The sequence below is a fragment of the Papio anubis genome, chromosome 8 (genome assembly GCF_008728515.1).
Source record: "Papio anubis isolate 15944 chromosome 8, Panubis1.0, whole genome shotgun sequence".
NCBI classification, from domain to species: Eukaryota; Metazoa; Chordata; class Mammalia; order Primates; family Cercopithecidae; genus Papio; species Papio anubis.
This window is the reverse complement of record NC_044983.1, coordinates 21,039,002-21,058,021: the sequence shown is the minus strand read 5'-3', so window position 1 is coordinate 21,058,021 and position 19,020 is coordinate 21,039,002. Positions and strand designations below refer to the sequence as shown.

At 45.4% G+C, this 19,020-nt stretch overlaps 1 protein-coding gene and 1 long non-coding RNA gene across 3 annotated transcripts in view; one reads left to right on the top strand and one right to left on the bottom strand.

Annotated features, from left to right (window-relative positions):
• Nucleotides 1–590: 590 nt before the first annotated feature.
• LOC103886686 lies at nucleotides 591–3,633 on the bottom strand. Its single transcript, XR_001905425.2, has 4 exons — nucleotides 3,523–3,633; nucleotides 3,187–3,429; nucleotides 2,403–2,679; nucleotides 591–731 (listed from the first exon to the last, which is right to left on the bottom strand). It is a non-coding gene; the product is annotated as an uncharacterized LOC103886686 (long non-coding RNA).
• A 5-nt stretch (nucleotides 3,634–3,638) lies between these two features.
• PEBP4 (phosphatidylethanolamine binding protein 4) overlaps nucleotides 3,639–19,020 on the top strand; it is a 225,454-nt gene continuing 210,072 nt past the window's right edge. Inside the window, exons 1-2 of one of the 2 annotated variants that reach the window (XM_017961864.2) lie at nucleotides 3,639–3,765; nucleotides 17,394–17,530. In XM_017961864.2, coding sequence (XP_017817353.1) covers nucleotides 17,400–17,530 — 131 coding nt within the window. In that variant the 5' untranslated portion in view covers nucleotides 3,639–3,765; nucleotides 17,394–17,399. Of the gene's footprint in view, nucleotides 3,766–17,182; nucleotides 17,292–17,393; nucleotides 17,531–19,020 lie in introns of those variants that run through there. The other variant, XM_003902531.2, reaches the window with a different exon arrangement.

The window sequence follows — 19,020 nt, the reverse complement described above, 5'->3', positions numbered from 1 at the left end:
CCATGCTGCCCCAGGGTTCCCCCATCCAGTCTAAGACTTGCATGCAGTCCCCACCCCACCTCTCTTGGTCCCTTGTGTTTTGTGCTCTAACAATCCCATCCTGCTTTTCGTCCACCAGCCTCCTTGCCCTTCTGCCCCAGTCCCTTTGCACTGCCTCTTGTCCCTCTCGCAAAGCCTTTTCTGATCCTCACTCTGTAAGAGAATCATACCCTCTGTCTTGATTGTATTGGTGGGATTTTTTTTTTTTTTTTTTTTTTTTGAGACGGAGTCTCGCGCTGTGTCACCCAGGCTGGAGTGCAGTGGCGCGATCTCGGCTCACTGCAAGCTCCGCCTCCCAGGTTCAGGCCATTCTCCTGCCTCAGCCTCCGAGTAGCTGGGACTACAGGCGCCCGCCACCACGCCCGGCTAGTTTTTTGTATTTTTAGTAGAGACGGGGTTTCACCATGTTAGCCAGGATGGTCTCGATCTCCTGACCTCGTGATCCGCCCGCCTCGGCCTCCCAAAGTGCTGGGATTACAGGCTTGAGCCACCGCGCCCGGCCATTGGTGGGATTTTAACTGACAGAGGTTACCAAGTGACAACACGAAGAGGCCAATGCCACTGAAAGTATTTATTATGTATAGTTTCCAAGAGAAAGGGGCACACTACGTCTTGCAGGACCACATGGGGAAGCAGCTGGTAGGTCGTGAGGCAGGAGGAGCCAGGACAAAGTAGGGCCCTGATTGTGTTTCCTATGGGAAGGAAGGGAGGAAAGTGCAGGTTGAGTGGCTGAGCTGGTTGAAGATTGGCTGGTTTGCATGATGTTCGTGGTCTGGGGTGATTTAGGGCAGTGGGAGTATTGGCTTGGTGTGACAGTAGATAAAGGAGGTAGTGGGGAGTTGGGGAATGAATTGGCTGACGTGCACATGAAAGGCAAGTTCACAGGCAAGTTATGTACTATCTCTAGGAATTAGCTAGCCCTGGGAGGGACAGTCTCTTCCAGGCCAGCAGGGCCCCCAAGATGTCTAACCATCATAAAATACAGAAAATGAAAAACATAGCCAGGTGCGGTGGCTCATGCCTGTAATCCCAGCACTTTGGGAGGCCAAGGCAGGCGGATCACCTGAGGTCGGGAGTTCAAGACCAGCCTAACCAACCTGGAGAAACCCTGTCTCCACTAAAAATACAAAATTAACCAGGGTGGTGGCACATGCCTGTAATCCCAGCTACTCAGGAGGCTGAGGCAGGAGAATCGCTTGAACCCGGGAGGCAGAGGTTGCGGTGAGCCGAGATCGTGCCATTGCACTCCAGCCTGGGCAATAAGAGTGAAACAAAACAAAACAAAACAAAGCATGATTGGCTGGGCACAGGGGCTCACACCTCCAATCCCAGTGCTTTGGGAGGCCAAGGCAGGAGGATTGCTTCAGTCCAGGAGTTCGAGACCAGCCTGGGTAACATAGCGAGACTCCCATCTCTGCAAAAATTTAAAAAATTAGCTGGACATGGTGGTGTGCAGACTGTAGTCCTCGCTATGTGGAAAGATCCCTGGAGTCCAGGCGTTCAAGGCTGAAGTGAGCTATGATTGCACCACTGCACTCCAACCTGGGCAACAGAGTAAGACCTCCAAAAAAAACTTTTTTAAAAACATGATTAACACACCCTCCTCTTTAACCTGGGGGTGCTTCTATGACTGAACTCAGCACACAGTTGGTGATTTTTTTTTTTTTTTTTTTTTTTTGAGATGGAATCTCCCTCTGTCACACAGGCTGGAGTGTAATGGTGTGATCTCGGCTCACTGCAACCTCCGCCTCCCAGGTTCAAGCGATTCCCCTGCCTTAGCCTCCTAAGTAGCTGGGATTATAGGCATGTGCCACCACACCTGGCTAATTTTTTTGAAGTTTTAGTAGAGATGGGGTTTCACCATGTTGGCCAGGCTGGTTTCAAACTCCTGACCTCAACTGATCCGCCCGCCATGGACTCCCAAAGTGTTAGGATTACAGGCATGAGCCACTGCACCCGGCCCACAGTTGGTGATTTTGTTTGCTGTGTTTTTTTGTTTTGTTTTGTTTAGACAGAGTCTCACTCTAGGCTGAAGTGCAGTGGTACAAACATGGCTCACTGTAGCCTCTACCTCCCAGGCTCGAGCATTCCTCTCTCCTCAGCCTCAAGGTGTGCACTGCCACACATGGTTAACTTTTCTTTCTTTCTTCCTCCCTTCCTTTTTTTTTTTTTTTTTTTGTAGAGACAGGGGTCTCACTATTTTGCCCAGGCTGGTCTTGAACCCCTTAATTCAAGCAATCCTCCCGCCTCAGCCTCCCATTGTGCTGGGCTTACAGGTGTGAGCCACCACACCTGGCTGTTTGTTTCTTTGGATGCTCATCTCCCTTCCTAAACTGGGAGCTTATCAAAAGCGGGATCCTCACCTTGTTCATCTTTGCACCTTCAGCACCTGCCATGTGCCTGCTATTTGTCTAGATTGAATACAAGGACTCTCCAGCCTGGCTGCATATGAGAATCATCTGGGAAGCATTTGAAACCCTCCATGTCTAGGCTTCACCTTCTGAGATTCTGGTCTAATTCACCTGGGGTGGGGCCAGGCATTGGTGATTTTCAGGCGTTCCTCAGGTGGTCTACTGTGCAGAACCACTGGGTAAGTGTTTGACTTCCCATTGATTTGTTGATTTTCCTGTGAGGAATTCTCTAGAAAGAAAGTAAGGGAATGGTTCCAGGTGTGGTCATTTAAAACACAGTAGGAAACCCAGGGCCTGAAAACCAAGTACTTGCCCTGGGCTTAGTTACCTGATTGGTAGACCCTTACCCAAGTGTGAGCCAACCTGGAAGACTTGGGTCTGAACCAGGTGGTGGTCTCCATTATTCTGCAGGCTCCAGGCCACACTTGTTGGGGAAGGGGACGTTTCTAAATCCCCCCAGTGGCCAGGTGCGGTGGGTGGCTCACGCCTACAATCCCAGCGCTTTGAGAAGCCAAGGTGGGTGGATCACCTGAGGTCAGGGGTTTGAGACCAACCTGGCCAACATGGTGAAACCCCATCTCTACTAAAACTACAACAACAACAACAAAAAAAAATTAGCTGGGCATGGTGGTGGGTGCCTGTAATCCCAGCTATTCAGGAGGCTGAGGCACAAGAATCGCTTGAACCCGGGAGGCAGAGGTTGCAGTGAGCCCGGATCACGCCATTGCACTCTAACCTGGGCAACAAGAGTTACACTCCGCCTTAATCAATGCCTCCAGACTGGGAGCTCTGAAGATAGTTGTCAATCCGGTCTCTCTCCTGTCTGTGGCTGAGGGCCTGTTGCTCTCCGTGGTCAAACATTGGACATCTTTCCCTGGACGCTGGTCTCAGTGGTTCCTCCCTCCAACCTTCTGCACCTGTCTCTGCAGCCTTCTTTTTCTGCATCTCTAGTGTCCCTTCTGCCTGACTCTCTGTGCATCTAGAAAGGCAGGAGAAACGGTAAGATAATTGTCTCCGCAGTTTCCACTCTTTTCCTTAGAATCCTTGGAAGGAGGAATGCTGGCAAACCCACCCATTCTTCTTTTCCTATTCTCTCCTGCCCTACATATCAGCTCCTCCCTGGAACTCCCCTGGAACTTTCTCCAACTGTCTCCCCAACTGCCAACGGCTGCCTCCTCTCCTGTGGCTCTAGGAATCTTCCTGAACCTCTCGAACTCTCAACATCCGCAGGCTCTGATTACCTTAAGGGCCCAAACTGAGGGGCACCCTGGAGGGAATTTTCTCCCCACGTTCTCCAGGCCAGAAACCTGTCAAGGTATGTACCTTCCTGCAGCCAGCACCCAACAGCTCCCACACTGTTCCGGGCAAGTGACAAGGGCTCTTCTCCCCTGTTTGTGTGCGGTAGGAATTTGCTATGAGAGAGAGGAGAGAGAGAAAAAAAACCTTGGACTAGGCAGCTGTTAGAAATTCGTGGGCTGGATGCGGTGGCTCACGCCTGTAATCCCAACACTTTGGGAGACCGAGGCGGGCAGATCATGAGGTCAGGAGATTGAGACCATCTTGGCTAACACGGTAAAACCCCGTCTCTACTGAAAATACAAAAAAATTAGCTGGGCGTGGTGGCGGGCGTCTGTAGTCCCAGCTACTCGGGAGGCTGAGGCAGGAGAATGGCGTGAACCTGGGAGGTGGAGCTTGCCGTGAGCCAAGAAAGAAAGAAATTCGTGGTAAAGGTGGTGTTTCCGATTTTTTCACTCTAGTGTGATTTGAGCACATCATTTGAGGCATTATTTGTGACATTCTTCATGGTGTTTCTAGGTGCCTGTCTGTGAGCCTCAAACATTTCTCTAATTCTCCTCAGAAAGGCCACTTCGGTGAATTTCTCACTGCCTGAGTTTTGGGCTGTGATGAGCCTCACTGATTTCAGGCAGGCCTTACATCTGATAGATTTAGTACGTTTCTTTCCTTTGTGAGGTCCTCATTCCCCCTTCTGTGATATAGGAATAAGGATCCCCATTTCCTCCCATCCTGAGAAATTTAGAGGGAACCAGAGATTGGCTGTGTCCCTGCAAAGAGGGACGAGGTAAATACATAGCTTCAGTAGGCTCTAAGTTCAATTCTCACCTCCACCAGATGGACAAAACGTTCAACCTTTCAAGGGTGACATGACGGCAGGTGAATGTGTGAGGCACCACCATTTCATAGCCCCTCTGGAGCCTGCCATCCCATGGGTGAAGTGATTCATTAATAGATGCACATTGCATCTATTAATGAAATGGGTTTATTAAGTCAACCGTTGGTTGCTGAGACCACCAAGCTTGGGGCTACCTAAAAGAGGAACTTATGTCCCTAGAGTGGAAAGGTCCTGGCCCCCAGCCTCTGGCCTGAGGCCCTTTGGATAAATGGAGGGGTGAGGGAAAGGGTCAGAGCTGGGTTTGTCTCACAGACACTCTCCTGACTCCTGGGGAATATAATTGTTGGGAAAATCCAGCCCTGGAACTCTCTTCGCCAGCCCCATCATTGCCACCATGACTTCCTCTGTCTTCTGCTTGATAGAAGGAAAGCAACATCTCTTAAAACAGAGCAAGTGTAGACACCCTGTAACAGAGCATTCCCCATTCCTTCCTCCCGTTTCTTAGACATTGCTAGCACTCATGCACTTAATGATCAGCCATAACACTTGAGGCATTCTTGTTCTTAACTATTTTAAACAAACAGTTATCTGTAAGGCCAATTAAGAATAATAAAAATAAAATATTTTCCTTTACCTCCATTTAGTCCATCGTCGATGTTCTTGCCTTCTTTATGTAGAGCCAAGGTTTCACTTTCCTTTTCATTGAAGGGCTTCTTTTAACATTTCATGCAAGGCAGGTGTACTGGCAAAATCTTCTCTCAGTTTTTCTTTGTCTTCATATCCTCTCCACTTTTGAAGAAAATTTCCGCTGGAAACAGATTCTAGGTTGATGGAAGTTTTAACTTTTTAAAACTGTTTCACTCCATTCTCTTCTCGCTTGCTTTCTGATGGGAAGTTTGATGTAATTCTTACCATTGTTCATTTAGAATAAGCCCCCCTGCCTGAGAAAAAAACAAAGGAAATTATATTTTTATACTTCTGCATTTCAAGACAATTTTCAGATTGGTCATCTGAAATGAAAGGTACATGAAAAGCAACCAAGAGTTGATAACAAAAGATGGCCCAAGTGCATATTGGGTGACTTTGGAATTCTTTCCCTGTCTTTAAATAGGACAATCAAAGGTCAGAATAGTTCCTTTACGACATACGGTTTTTACATGTGCGTGCTTATTTATGTAACGATTTATTAAGCATCTGCTATGTTCATAGTGCTGTGGGGAATGCAGAGACAAATGAGTCCCTCACAGGATGAAATATGTGCACAGAAAAGTAGAGCAGAAGGCAGAAATCAATGAATGGGAGGTGGGAGGAGCAGCTCTGCTCCTGGAGCTTCAGTGAGACCCAGATCTATAATGGGGGCGAAGCATGATCTTTAGGAATTCAATATCCACCCCTCCCTCTCTGATTTTCTCCCTTCCCCAACCCCCGAGGGATAATGGAGCACCTCCTGGTACCAGGCACTGTGCTGGTGGCAGACACAGCAATTCCTAGGCTACCTGGGGTCTCTCCTCCACGAAGGTAACAGCCTAGTGACAGAGAAATACCAGTAAATAAACAAAAATGGCCAGATATTATTATTCTATCCTGGTGGAAGCACTGCAGATGCTGTCTGCAGATATGACAAGATACCCAGGAAGGTACCCTAAAGGAAGTGATGTTTAAATAGCACATAAAGGTGAGAAAAAGTAAGCCAGGTGGGTCATGGGGCAGGAGACAAAGGCACCCCTTATAGACAGAATGGCTTGTGCAAAAAGGCCTAGAGGTGGGAGAGAGCATGGCTGATTGGGAAGACGGAGAGTAGTCCACACAGGCTGAACAAGAGGTCTACACAGTGAGGAGGATGGAGTGGCCAGTGTTGCCAAAGGGGGCTCTAGAGAACACTAGTTTCTGGGATTTTTTTTTCTCTCATTCTACAGGTTGTCTTTTCAGTGTTTTGATAGTGTCCTTTGATGCCCAAAAGTTTTCCATTTTCATGGAGTTCAATTTGTCAGTCTACTTTTGCTGCCTCTGCTTTTGGTGTCATATGTAAATCAATGCCAAATACAATGTCATGAAGCTTTTCCCCTGTGTTTTCTTCTAAGAGTTTTGTGGTTTCAGCTCTTACATTTAGATCTTTGATCCATTTTGAATGAAAGCAAGGTTCCAACTTCATTGGTGTAAAGCAAGGATCCAACTTTATTCTTTTGCATGTGGCTATCCACTTGTCCCAGAATCATTTTCAGCACCCTTGCTGAAAATCATTTGAGCACACGCACGCACACACACACATGCATACACTCATACACACATATGATGGTTTATTTCTGGGCTCTCTAGTCTATTCTGTTGGCCTATTTATCTGTCTTTATGCCAGTACCAAACTATTTGGATTACTGTAGCTTTGTAGTAAGTTTTGAAATCAGAAAGTATGAGTCCTTCAACTATGTTCTTCTTTTCAAGATTGTTTGACTATTTGAGGTCCTATGAGATTATATATAAATTTTAGGATGGGTTTTTCTATTTCTATTAAAAAATTTGGCATTTTGACAGGGGTTGCAATGAATCTATAGATCACTTTGAGTAACTTTGTCATCTTAACAAAATTAAGTCTTCCACTCCATGAACATTGAATGACTTTACATTTGTTTATCTCTTCTTTAATTTATGTTAGCAAAATTTTGTAGTTTCAGTGTACAAGTCTTTCACCTCCTTGGTTAAGTTTGTTCCTACTTTATTCTGCTTTATGTAATCATAAATAGAGTTGTTTTCCTAATTTCCTATTTGAATTCTTCATTTTTAGAGTAAAGAAATACATTTGATTTTTGTTTGTTGATCTTGTAAATTACAACTTTACTGAATGCTTATTAGCTCTAACAGTTTTTCTTTTTTAAAAAATTTGAGTTTTCTATATGTAAGATTGTCACCTGCAAACAGATAATTGTACTTCTTCCTTTCTAATTTGGATGGCTTTTACTTCTTTTTCTTGCATAATTGTTCTGGCTAGGACTTTCTATATATGATGAATAAGAGTGGCAAATGCATGCATCCTTGTTTTGTTCCTGATCTTAGAGGAAAACTTGAAGTCTGTCACCATTAAGTGTGTTGTTATCTGTGGGCTTTTTGTATATGGCCTTTATCATATTGAGGAAGCTTCTTTCCCTTCCTAGTTTCTTTTGATCATGGAAGTGTGTTGAGTTTTGTCAAATGCTTTTTTTTGCATCAATTGAGATGACCATGTAGTATTTTCCCTTCATTCTATTAAAGTGGTGTTATTATGTTGATTGGTTTTTATATGTTGAATCATGCTTGCATTCCAGAAATAAATCTCACTTGGTTATGTTGTATAATCCTTTCAGTGTTGAAATGATCTATGCTAATCTTTTGTTGGGGACTTTGCATCAGAGTTTCTAAGGGATGCTGCTTTGTGGTTTTCTTTTCTAACTTTGGTTAGAAGGTAGGCTTTGGTATCAGCGTAATGCTGGCTTCACAGAGTGAGTCAGGGAGTATTCTCTCCAATGTTTCGGAAGAGTTTGAGAAGGATTAGTGTTCATTCTTCTTTAAATGTTTGGTAGAAATCACCAGTGAAACTATCAGGTTCAGGACTTTTCTTCACTGGGGTATTTTTGATTACTGCTTCAGTCTTGGTAGGTTTTATGTTCCAGGAATTTGTCCATTTCTTCTAGGTTATCAAATTTATTACATAACCAACAACCTTACCCATTGTTTATATTAATCTTTTGTCACCCTTTTCATTTCTGTAAAATACTATTTATTTATATTTTTGTTTTTATAAATTATAGAGTAATCCCCTCACCTTCATTTCTTATTTTAGTAATTTGAGTCTTCTCTGTTTTTTAATTAATCTGGCTGAAAGTGTTAGTTTTACTGATGTTTTTCAAAGAACCAACTTTTGGTTTTGTTGATTTTCTGTTTTTCTGTTCTCTATTTTATGTCTGTTGCAATCTTCAGTATTTCTTTCTGCTAGCTTTGGGTTATCTTGTTCTTTTTTTTTTTTTTTTTCCTACCTCCTTAAGGTGTAAATTTAGGTCGTTGATTTGAGATCCTTCTTCTTTTTTAATGTAAACATTTACAACTTCTCAATGTAAGCTTTTATAGCTATTTTACAGCATATACAGCTTTCACTGCATCCCATACATCTTGGTATACAGGTTGAGTTTCCCTTATCGAAAACACTTGGGACAAGAAGTATTTCAAATTTCAAATTTTTCAGATTTTAGAATATTTGCATATATGAGATATTTTAGAGATGGGACCTAAGTCTAAACATGAAATTTATTTATGCTTATACACACCTTATACACAGCCTAAAGATAATTTTATACAATATTGTTAATAATGTTGTACATAAAACAAAGTTTTGACTGTGACCCATCACATGACGTCAGGTGTAGAATTTTTCACTTGTGGTATTCCATAGGCCTTCAAAGTTTTGAATTTTGAAGCATTTTAGAATTCAAATTTTTGGCTTGGGATGTATTGTGTTTTTTGTTTTTGAGACAATTTCACTCTGCCACCCAGGCTGGACTGCAGTGGAGCGATCTCAGCTCACTGTAACCTCCACCTCCTGGGTTCAAGCAATTCTCCTGCCTCAGCCTCCCAAGTAGCTGGGATGGGACTACAGGGGCCCACCACCATGCCCAGCTAATTTTTGTATTTTTAGTAGAGACAGGGTTTCTCCATGGCCAGGCTGGTCTTGAACTCCTGACCTCAAGTGATCCGCCCACCTCAGCTTCCCAAAGTGCTGGCATTACAGGTGTGAGACACCACGCCCAGCCAGTCTCCCATTTCTTTAATTGGTCTTCTGCCTAGTTGTTCTATTCATTATTAAAAGTGGAGTACTGAAATCTCCAATTACTGTTGTTAAGCTACCTATTTTTCCCTTCAATTCTATCCTTGTTTGCTTATATATTTTGGATCCCTGATGTTTGGTGCATATAGGTTTACAACTGTTATATCTTTTTGGTGAATTGATTCTTATCAATATACAATGCCCTTCTTTGTCTCTTGTTGTAGAACAAGACTTTAAAATCTGTTTTGTCTGATATTAATATAGCCATCCCTATTCTCTTTTTGTTACTGTGTACATAGGATATCTTTTTAAATCCTTTCTCTTTCAATCTGTTTGTGTCCTTAGAGCTAAAGCAAGTCTATTGTGGACAGTATATAATTGGATCATTTTTAAAAAATCTAATCTGCCAACTTATAACTTTTGACTGAGGCATTGAACCCAATTAAATTTAAATTTAAATCCATTTACTGATAGACAATGACTCAATGACTTATTTTGCCATTTTGTTATTTGTTTTCTATATGTTTTAACTCTTCTTGCTTACTTGCTTGCATTCTTAAAAGATGGGGTCTCACTATGTGGCCCAGGCTGGCCTCAAACTCCTAGGCTCAAGTGATCCTCTCACCTCAGCCTCCCAAGCAGCTGGAACTACAGGCATGTGCCACTGTATCTGGCTGCTTTTCAGCTTTTTGTGTCTCTCATTTCCTCCATTTCTACCTTTCTTTACATCTAGTTGATTTTTTTGTAGTGACATGTTTTATTCACTTCTCATTTCCTTTTGTGTATATTCTATAAATACATTTTGTGGTTACCATGGGAATTACATATAACATCCCAAAGTTATAATGATCTAATTTGAATTGATACTAACTTAACTTCAATTGCATACAAACATTTTACTTATACAGCTCCATGCCCCCCCATTTTGTGTTACCGATGTTACAGTTTACATTGTTATATATTATATACCCACTAATAGATATATAATTATTTTATTTGTTGTCTTTAAATCCTGTGCTATAGTTTAGATATTTGTGCCCTGCAAATCTCATGTTGAAATTTGATCCCCAGTGTTGGAGGTGGGGCCCAATGGGTGGTGTTTGGGTCATGGGGGCAGATCTTTCATGAGTAGAATGCATTTCCAGGGGAGTGCATTCCAACGTTATTAGTTCCATGAGAACTGGTTGTTAAAAAGAGCCTGGCACCTCCCATTTCTCATTCCTGCTTTCTATTTCACTGTGTGATTTCTGCACACTCCAGCTTCCCTTTCCCTTCTAAAATGAGTGAGAAAAGGCCAAGGCTTTTCTCTTCTGCCCAATCTTCCGGCCAGCAGAACTGTGAGCCAGATAAACCTCTTTATCAATTGTCCAGCGCCAGGTGTTCATTTATAACAACACTAAATGGACTAAGACATCCTGGATTTAAAAGTGGAATTACAAACCAAAATTACAATAATACTGGCTTTTTTATTTGTCTGTGTGTTTACCTCAAACAAAGGTCTTGATATATTTCTTCATCTAGTTTCAACTTACTGCAGCTTTTCATTTCAACCTCAAGGTCTAGTTTCAGTATTTCTTGCAGGGCAGCGCTAATGGTAATCAACTCCCTAAGCTTTTGTTTATCTGGGACTTTCTTAATTTCTGTCATATTAATATTTCGGAAGATACTTTTGCTGGACATAGAATTCTTAATTGACAACTTTTTCTTCTTTCAGTACTTTATATTGTCCCAATGCCCCCTGGGCTTCGAAGTTTCTGCTGATAAATTGACTGATAATTTTATTGAGGATCCCTGTACATGATGAGTCTTGTCTCTTATTGCTTTCACAATTCTCTCTTTGTCTTTGACTTCCAACAGTTTGATTCTAATGTGTCTCAATGTAGGTCTCTTTGAGTTTATTTTACTCGAAATTCCTTGAGCTTCTTGGGGCCTTAGATGGTCTATTGTATGTCTCAATCTGTAATCTTTGTCTCCAGTGTCTGAAGGTCTGTAGTTGGTCTGCTGTTTTAATGAGCAATGCTGCCCCTTTTGCCTTAGGCAAAGCAAGACTAGTCCTGCAGGCAGACCCCAGACAGATTAGAGCATTGCACATGATGAGTCTGGCTCTGCTTCTTTGAGTTTAAGGGAGAGAACTAGGGCTTGAGCTACCATCTCCAGACCAATACTGCTGGCAGTGGAGGTGGAACAAGGTAGAAAGAAAATGAAATTTCCAACCTTTTTTTGGAGATGGAGTCTCGCTCTCTTGCCCAGGCTGGAGTGCAGTAGTGCTGTCATGCGCTCCGTGTGAAGAGACCACCAAACAGGCTTTGTGTGAGCAGTAAAGCTTTTTAATCACCTGGGTGCAGGCAGGCTGAGTCCGAAAAGAGAGTCAGCGAAGGGAAATAAGGGTGGGGCAGTTTTATAGGATTTGGGTAGTTAAAGAAAAATTACAGTCAAAGGGGGTTGTTCTCTGGTAGGCCAGAGTCGTGGGGGGGCGGGGGTGGGGGTGTGTGTGTCACAAAGTACTCAGTAGGGGAGCTTTTTGAGCCAGGATGAGTCAGGAAAAGGAATTTCACAAGGTAATGTCATCACTTAAGGCAAGGACCAGACATTTTCGCTTCTTTTGTGGTGGAATGTCATCAGTTAAGGCAGGGGCAGGGCATTTTCACTTCCTTTGTGATTCTTTAGTTATTTCAGGCCATCTGGGCGTATAAGTGCAAGTCACAGGGGATGCGATGGCTTGGCTTGGGCTCAGAGGCCTGACAAGTGCGATCTCGGCTCACTACAATCTCCACCTCCTGGGTTCAAGCGATTCTTCTGCCTTAGCCTCCCAAATAGCTGGGATTACAGGTGCCTGCCACCATGCCTGGGTAATTTTTGTATTTTTAGTAGAGATGGGGTTTCACCATATTGGACAGGCTGATCTTGAACTCCTGACCTCAGGTGATCTGCCCACCTCAGACTTCCAAAGTGCTGGGATTACAGGCATGAGCCACTGTGTCTGGAAAAATTCCTATTATTTTGAAGGAGGCTTTTAAAAAAATTTTGAGACAGGGTCTCCATTTCTCACCCAGGGTGCAGTTAAGGAGGCTTTCTTTGATTAGGCATTACTTGGCTGCTCTAACCTTTGGCTGTTTTCCAGAGCTCCTATAAAGTTAGTTCAGCCAGTTTTCTCTCTCTCTCTGGGGTGTGTGTGTGTGTGTGTGTGTGTGTGTGTGTGTAGCTTTCCATGAAGGAACAAGAGCTTGGAGCTTCATAGTCATCCGTTTTGCTGACATCCCCAGGATGATTTTTTAAAACAGTTTTATTGCTACATGCTTCATGTATCTCACAATTCATGAATTTTGAAGTATATAATTCAGTGGTTTTTAGTATATGTATAGATATGTGCAACCATCACATAGTCAATTTCAGAACATTTTCATCACCTTTAAAAGAAACCTCATACCCTTTAGCTATCATCCCATACCTTTCATTCCCGTCTTACCCCACCTCCACCTCCAGCCTTAGCAACCACTAGTCTACTTTCTGTCCCTATATATTTGCCTATTCTGGACATTTCATATAAATGGAATCATACAATATGTCCTCTTTTGCGACTGGCTGCTTTCACTTAGCACAATGTTTTCCCCCATGCCGCCCGGGCCCCCACCCTGGGCTCTGTAGAGGGCACAGGATACTGAGAGTAGAGTGGGAGCAGGATTGCATGACGGAGTAGCCAGATCATTGGACTGGTCCAAATTTGAGGTTGCACCCAATAGCTGCAATGCGAAGATAAGGGGAAAGAAATTGAAGATGTTAGCAAGTGAATAGTACAAAGGTTTGCAAGATCCAGGTACCAAAGGGAAGGTAGTCAGAATAGGTAAGGAAAAAGGAGAATGGTCAAGGGACCAGAGTTTAGAATCAAATGAAAGACTAAGTGCAGAGAAGTAACAAGAGGGTAGAGGAAGGAGAAGAGATGGTGATCAGAAGAGCTGCTTGAAATCAGCTGGGCGTAGTGGTGCGTGCCTGTAATCCCAGCTACTTGGAAGGCTGAGGCGGGAGAATCACTTGAACCTAGGAGGCAGAGGCTGCAGTGAGCTTAGATCATGCCACTGCATTCTAGCCTGGGCGACAGAGACTCCGTCTCAAAAAAAGAAAAAAAAACTGCTTGAATTTAATATTTTAGGGATTTAATATTTGTAGTGATGACAGTGTCCAAGAAAGGGGCCATGGGAAGGGAGGTTGGAAAGGAGGGAGGGGAAAACGTTGGTAGAGGCATCCAAAATAGGCAAATTCATAGAGATAGAAAATAGATTAGGGTTGTCAGGGGCCGGGGTGAGGGAGGAATGGGGTGTTACTGCTAATAAGTACAGGACTTCTTTTAGCAACTTCTTTTAGGTTGATGAAAACGCTCTGTACTTTGGTAGTGGTGATGGTTGCACAAGCTTGTGAACATACAAAAACCCACTGAATTGTACATATTAAAAGGGTGAATTTTATGTGTGAATTATATCTCAATTAATTTTTTATTAGGAATCAGTGAAAAAATTCAGGGGGATTTGTTCACTATAGTTCAGAGATTCCAGAGGGCCTACGTGGAAATGTTTAGGAGGGAGAGAAAGAACAAGAGTCTATGTCTGGGTAGAAAAAGGAGGTGAGGCCTGGGCAATGATTGGAGGATATCAGGCACAGGAGGCCTGGAGGGGTAAGAAGGGAGTGGAGAGTTTCAGCAGCAGTGGTTCAACAGATCCCAGTAGCTGGAGGGACCAATGTGTCTCCGGAAGCCACAGGTTTGGCTTGAATGGTGGTGTCTGGAGGTGGTCCCAGCCCAGGTAACTAAAGGAAGAGAGGAGGACTTCAAGGGTGGGCACCAAGAAATCTAGCAATGGGACTTTCCAGGGTGAGAGAATTAAGCAAAACCAGATGGTGATGGGGAGGGAGAATGGTCACTCCTCAAGCTTGAACACGGCTTTCAGATCTTAGGTTTCAAATATGAATCAAAGTCCTGAAAATCCCCAAGAGAAAGATCGGGTTTGAAAATCCCAAGAACCACTGCATTCTGCCAGATCTCTCTGCACAAAAACAAGCCACAGAAGGTTAGATAAATAAGCAAAAGGCATCCAGGGCTAAGGGCCAACCTGAGTGATTAGTTTCCTACTGATGTTTACACGGAGTTATGAGCTGTTAAGTGAAAATAAGGATGATCAGAAACGGAAGTGGCGTGTGTTATGCATTTAAACAAGAATTTTATTAAACCTCTATATACTCCACGTAAGGTGCTCAGAATGCTGGACAGTCTCCGTGCTGCCTCCCAGAAGCTTATAGGCTGGGTGATTGAGGGAGAAACTATCACTAAGCAAATAACTACAAAATAATTTATTACAACTATATAAGAATAATGAAGAAAGCAGTAAGGTGCTCTGATTGTTTATAAAAGGAATCTGATGGATGCTAGGGGTGAGAGCAAGTTTCTCTCAGGAAATGGCATTTCAGCTACCCCCCTAATGAAGGTGGGAAGTGGGGTCGGTGCCTATCACAGCCCTGGGATAGAAAGGAGCTTGAGGAACCTGCCAGAGGTAACATGTGAGAAGAGGAGGAAGTCGGCTAGAGAGACAGGAAAAGCCTGATTTCGCAGGGCATTGTGGTCCACGTGGAGGACTCTGGGGTCCTTCTCCCAAGAACAAAGGGAATGTAGAGGGAGTGAGTAAGAGGCAATGGAGCAGCTACAGAGTGCAGTGGAGCCAGGTGGTTAAGAGCGTGGACTCTGGGCTGGGTGTGGTGGCTCATGCCTGTAATCCCAGCACTTTGGGAGCACACAGGTGGATCACTTGAGCCTGGGAGTTCGAGACCAGCCTGGGCAACAATGCAAGACCCTGTCTCTAAAAAAAATACAAAAATTAGCCAGAGCCGTGGTGTGCCTGTAGTCCCAGCCACCTGAGAGGCTGTGGCAGGAGAATCCCTTGAAGCCCAGAAGGTAGAAGTTGCAGGAGCCGACATCACCCCATTGCACTCCAGCCTGGGCGATGAGAGTGAGACCCTGTCTCAGAAAAAAAAAGCATGGACTCAATGGACTCAACCCAGTTTCAACAGGTTCAACCAGAGCCTGGGGTTTAAATTCCAGGTCTGCCACTTCCTGGTGACCAAGATCAGGTTTTAGCTAATGTCGCTGTGCCATCTCCTCCTCCATAAGATGGGGTGATAATACTGCCTATTTCCAAGGATTGGCATGAGGATTTGGAGACAAAAGTGCCTGCACATGGAGTAAGGAAGAACTGCCACTGGAAGTGGGCTCAACAGCAGCAACCTGTACTGTGGGCTCTCCCTGCCTCCAGGCTGCCATCACTGTGCTAAAAGAGTTGACACCCAGGAAAGTTGAGGCTTCTCTAGTGGATGCCATTTGTAAGATGAGTTTCTTGGTCTTGGGCAGCCCTTCTGGCAGCATCTCCTTGACTGTGGCTGTCCTGTGAGCTGTATACAGACAAGACCATGCTCAACCTATACCCCAGGGCCTAACATGGGGCAGGCACATGGGAGGTGCTTAATGCCTATAAGTGAAGTGGGTTGCAAAGGATTGAATGAATGGATGGATCTGTGAGAGAATATTTACACTATCCATAATTATTGAGCATTTACTATGTTCCAGGCTCCTTACTGAGGGCTTAACCTGGTTGATTTCATTCTCACAATGATCTTGTGAGGAGGCTACTACTCGACTCTGTCCAGTAGGGGAGATCTTGGGAATACATTTTCTGGTTGGGGGCAAGGGGAGTCCTGGTTGTATTTCAGGGAGCTTAATGATAGAGAAATGTGTTTAATATGTAGCCCCAAAGGGGGGCTTTTTGCTACAGGTTGGGATCCTGGAGGCAGGAATTAAACCAGAAAGCAGACTATGCTAAAAGTAGTTTCTCTAAAGATCTAGCTGCGTGTACTTTACAGCAATGATCTCATATTCCTTAGCAAGGCACCACAGTGACAGCAATTATTTTACTTGTTTGTGAAAAGGAAAAGTGGTGTGTTCTAGGGAGACGCAGTGGCCTCCCCAGCATCCAGAGAGAGCTCAGAGCAGAAGCCAGGAGTCCTGAGTTGCTGGCATGTCTCTCCCACCCCCGCCTCTGAGAAGCAGAGAGCAGAGAGCAGAGCTATTGGAAAGGCTGTGGCAAGCCGCCTTTGTTCTTCTCCTTGCCCACTCAGGCTCTAACCAGAGTCCCACATGCACCTGGTGGCAGGACTGTTCCCTAAGGGAATGCAGGCAATAGTCCCTGGCTCCCCTTCTTCCCGGTCCAGCGCTGGGGCAGACCAGCCCTTTCTGAGCCCCAAGCAGCTCCCCAGACCTCCTTCTCCAGAGACGATTATTTTGGGAGAGTGCTGAGTTCAGCACAGCTGCAAGGTGCAGCCAGACGCACCCTTCTGTCCTCAGCTGGCCCTTCGGAGCTGGCCTTGGGCTAGGGTGCGCCTGCCCAAGCCCAAGTCCCTGCAGCAGTCCCTCCTACACAGGGTTACTGTGTCCAAGCACCTCCACCTTGGGGAAGCTCACAGGCTGTGGAGACAGGTGGAAGAATGGGGGCTAGGAGAGGCAGAGCCGGTCTGAGGGGCACAGCCCAACTCCTAGCCCTGAGCCTGGGGTCACCAGCTTCCCAGGGCTTGCCTTACAGCCAAGGGGCAGGCTGGCCTTCGGCCAGCTGACCATCCCCAGGCCAAGAGCAGGGAGTGGACGAGGAGCTGAACTGAGAAGCTTATATAAGCATTTCTACTTTGCAGCCTGCTGTCTGCCCTGGCAGCCAGGACAAGAGTGACAACAAAGCTGTGTCCTGCCAGGGGGAGGGGCCTCTGCCAGGAATGTACATTGAGTCCAACTTGGAGGAGGCCCAGGTCCTCCCAAAGTACTTGTGTCCGGGTGGTGGACTGGATTAGCCGCGGAGCCCTGAAAGCTGCCTGCCTTTCTCCCTGTGCTTAACCAGAGGTCTCTCTCCTGCCAAGTGGGCCCCTGGGGTGGGGGGCACAGGTAGTTGGCAGGAAATGCCCTGTAGGGGATCCAGCTGCTCTAAAGCTCCTTCTGTTCCAGGTGCCCATGGGTTGGACAGTGAGGCTGGTCACAGCAGCCCTGTTACTGGGTCTCGTGATGGTGATCACTGGAGACGAGGACGAGAACAATCCGTGTGCCCAAGAAGCCCTCTTGGACGAGGACGCCCTTGTGTGCCAGTAAGTCAGGGCAGGCTTGGAGGCGGGAGGCATAGAGGCTGCCAGGCAGGTGGATTGCAGGGAGGGGTATTTCCAAAACCAAGGAGCACCATCTCCTGAGCCTGATTTTATGGGGAAGACAGAACACACGTCAGGTCTGGAGACCACCTTGATGGAGGATGGCGCTGAGAAAGGGACTTAGAAACAGACTCCTTCCTGCCTTCCAGAATGCACCTCTCCCAGGACCAGGAGGGCTGTGTATATGGTTGGCTCTGCTTGGGCCCTCCAAACCTGGGGGTCTTGGCGGGGGCAGGAGGCTGAGACCCTCAGAGAGAGACCCAGAGAGAGAGACCATCCCTCCCTATAGCCTGAATGCCTCCTCTCCACAGAACCCCGACCAAGAGGCGTTTTAATGAAAGAAGGTGTGTGATTAGACCCTTCCTGTGTGAGAGGTATTTTTCAACGATGGGACCCAGGAGTGTTTGTGCAGGGGCCCTTTAGGGATCATGGCACCGGGTGGAGTTGGGTGATGAGGCTGGCTTCTTCCCTTCCAAGGGCACAAGCTGCTTCTACTTTGGGTAAGCTGCAAAGCCTGGCATTCGGCTCTCTCCTCACTGACTCTGCCGGTTAGAAAGCAAGCCTTCATTTATCTGGACTTGTGGGTCATCCTGAGGACTCCCCAGGCCAAATTGATGCCAAACCTCCCTGCCAGTTTAGTGACTGAGGAGGGGGCCACACCGCTGAGCCCATGTGTGAGAAATGGGACAGGAGGAAAAAGAACTTTGACGACCTACTCTCTTCTTTTTTTTTTTGAGACGGAGTCTGGCTCTGTCGCCCAGGCTAGAGTGCAGTGGCAGGATCGCAGCTCACTGCAAGCTCCGCCTCCCAGGTTTCCACCATTCTCCTGCCTCAGCCTCCCGAGTAGCTGGGACTACAGGCGCCTGCCACCACGCCCGGCTAGTTTTTTGTATTTTTTAAGTAGAGAAGGGGTTTCACCATGTTGGCCAGGATGGTCTCGATCTCCTGACCTCGTGATTCGCCCATCTCGGCCTCCCAAAGTGCTGGGATTACACTCTCTTCTGTACCTTTGAATTTTCACAAACATTACTGTTCATGAAAATGTGTTTGTTTTTCTTTTTTATTTTATTTAAAACATTTTTGACAAATATTACTTTTAGAACCATAAATACATGCCTTCTCTTAAAGTTATGTAGTTGAATCCTTCTTAAAAAGTAACATTTTGGTTGGATTCAGTGGCTCACATGTGTAATCCCAGCACTTTGGGAGGCCAAAGTGGAGGATCACTTGAGCCTAGGAGTTTGAGACCAGCCTGGGCAACATAGAGAGACTCTGTCTCTACAAAACAGTTTAAAAACTACCCAAGCATGGTGATGCACACCTGTAGTCCCAGCTACTCAAGAGGTTGAGGTGGGAGGATCATTTAAACCCAGGAGGTCAAGGCTGTTCTGAGCCATGATTGCACCACTGCATTCCAGCCTGGGCAACAGCCA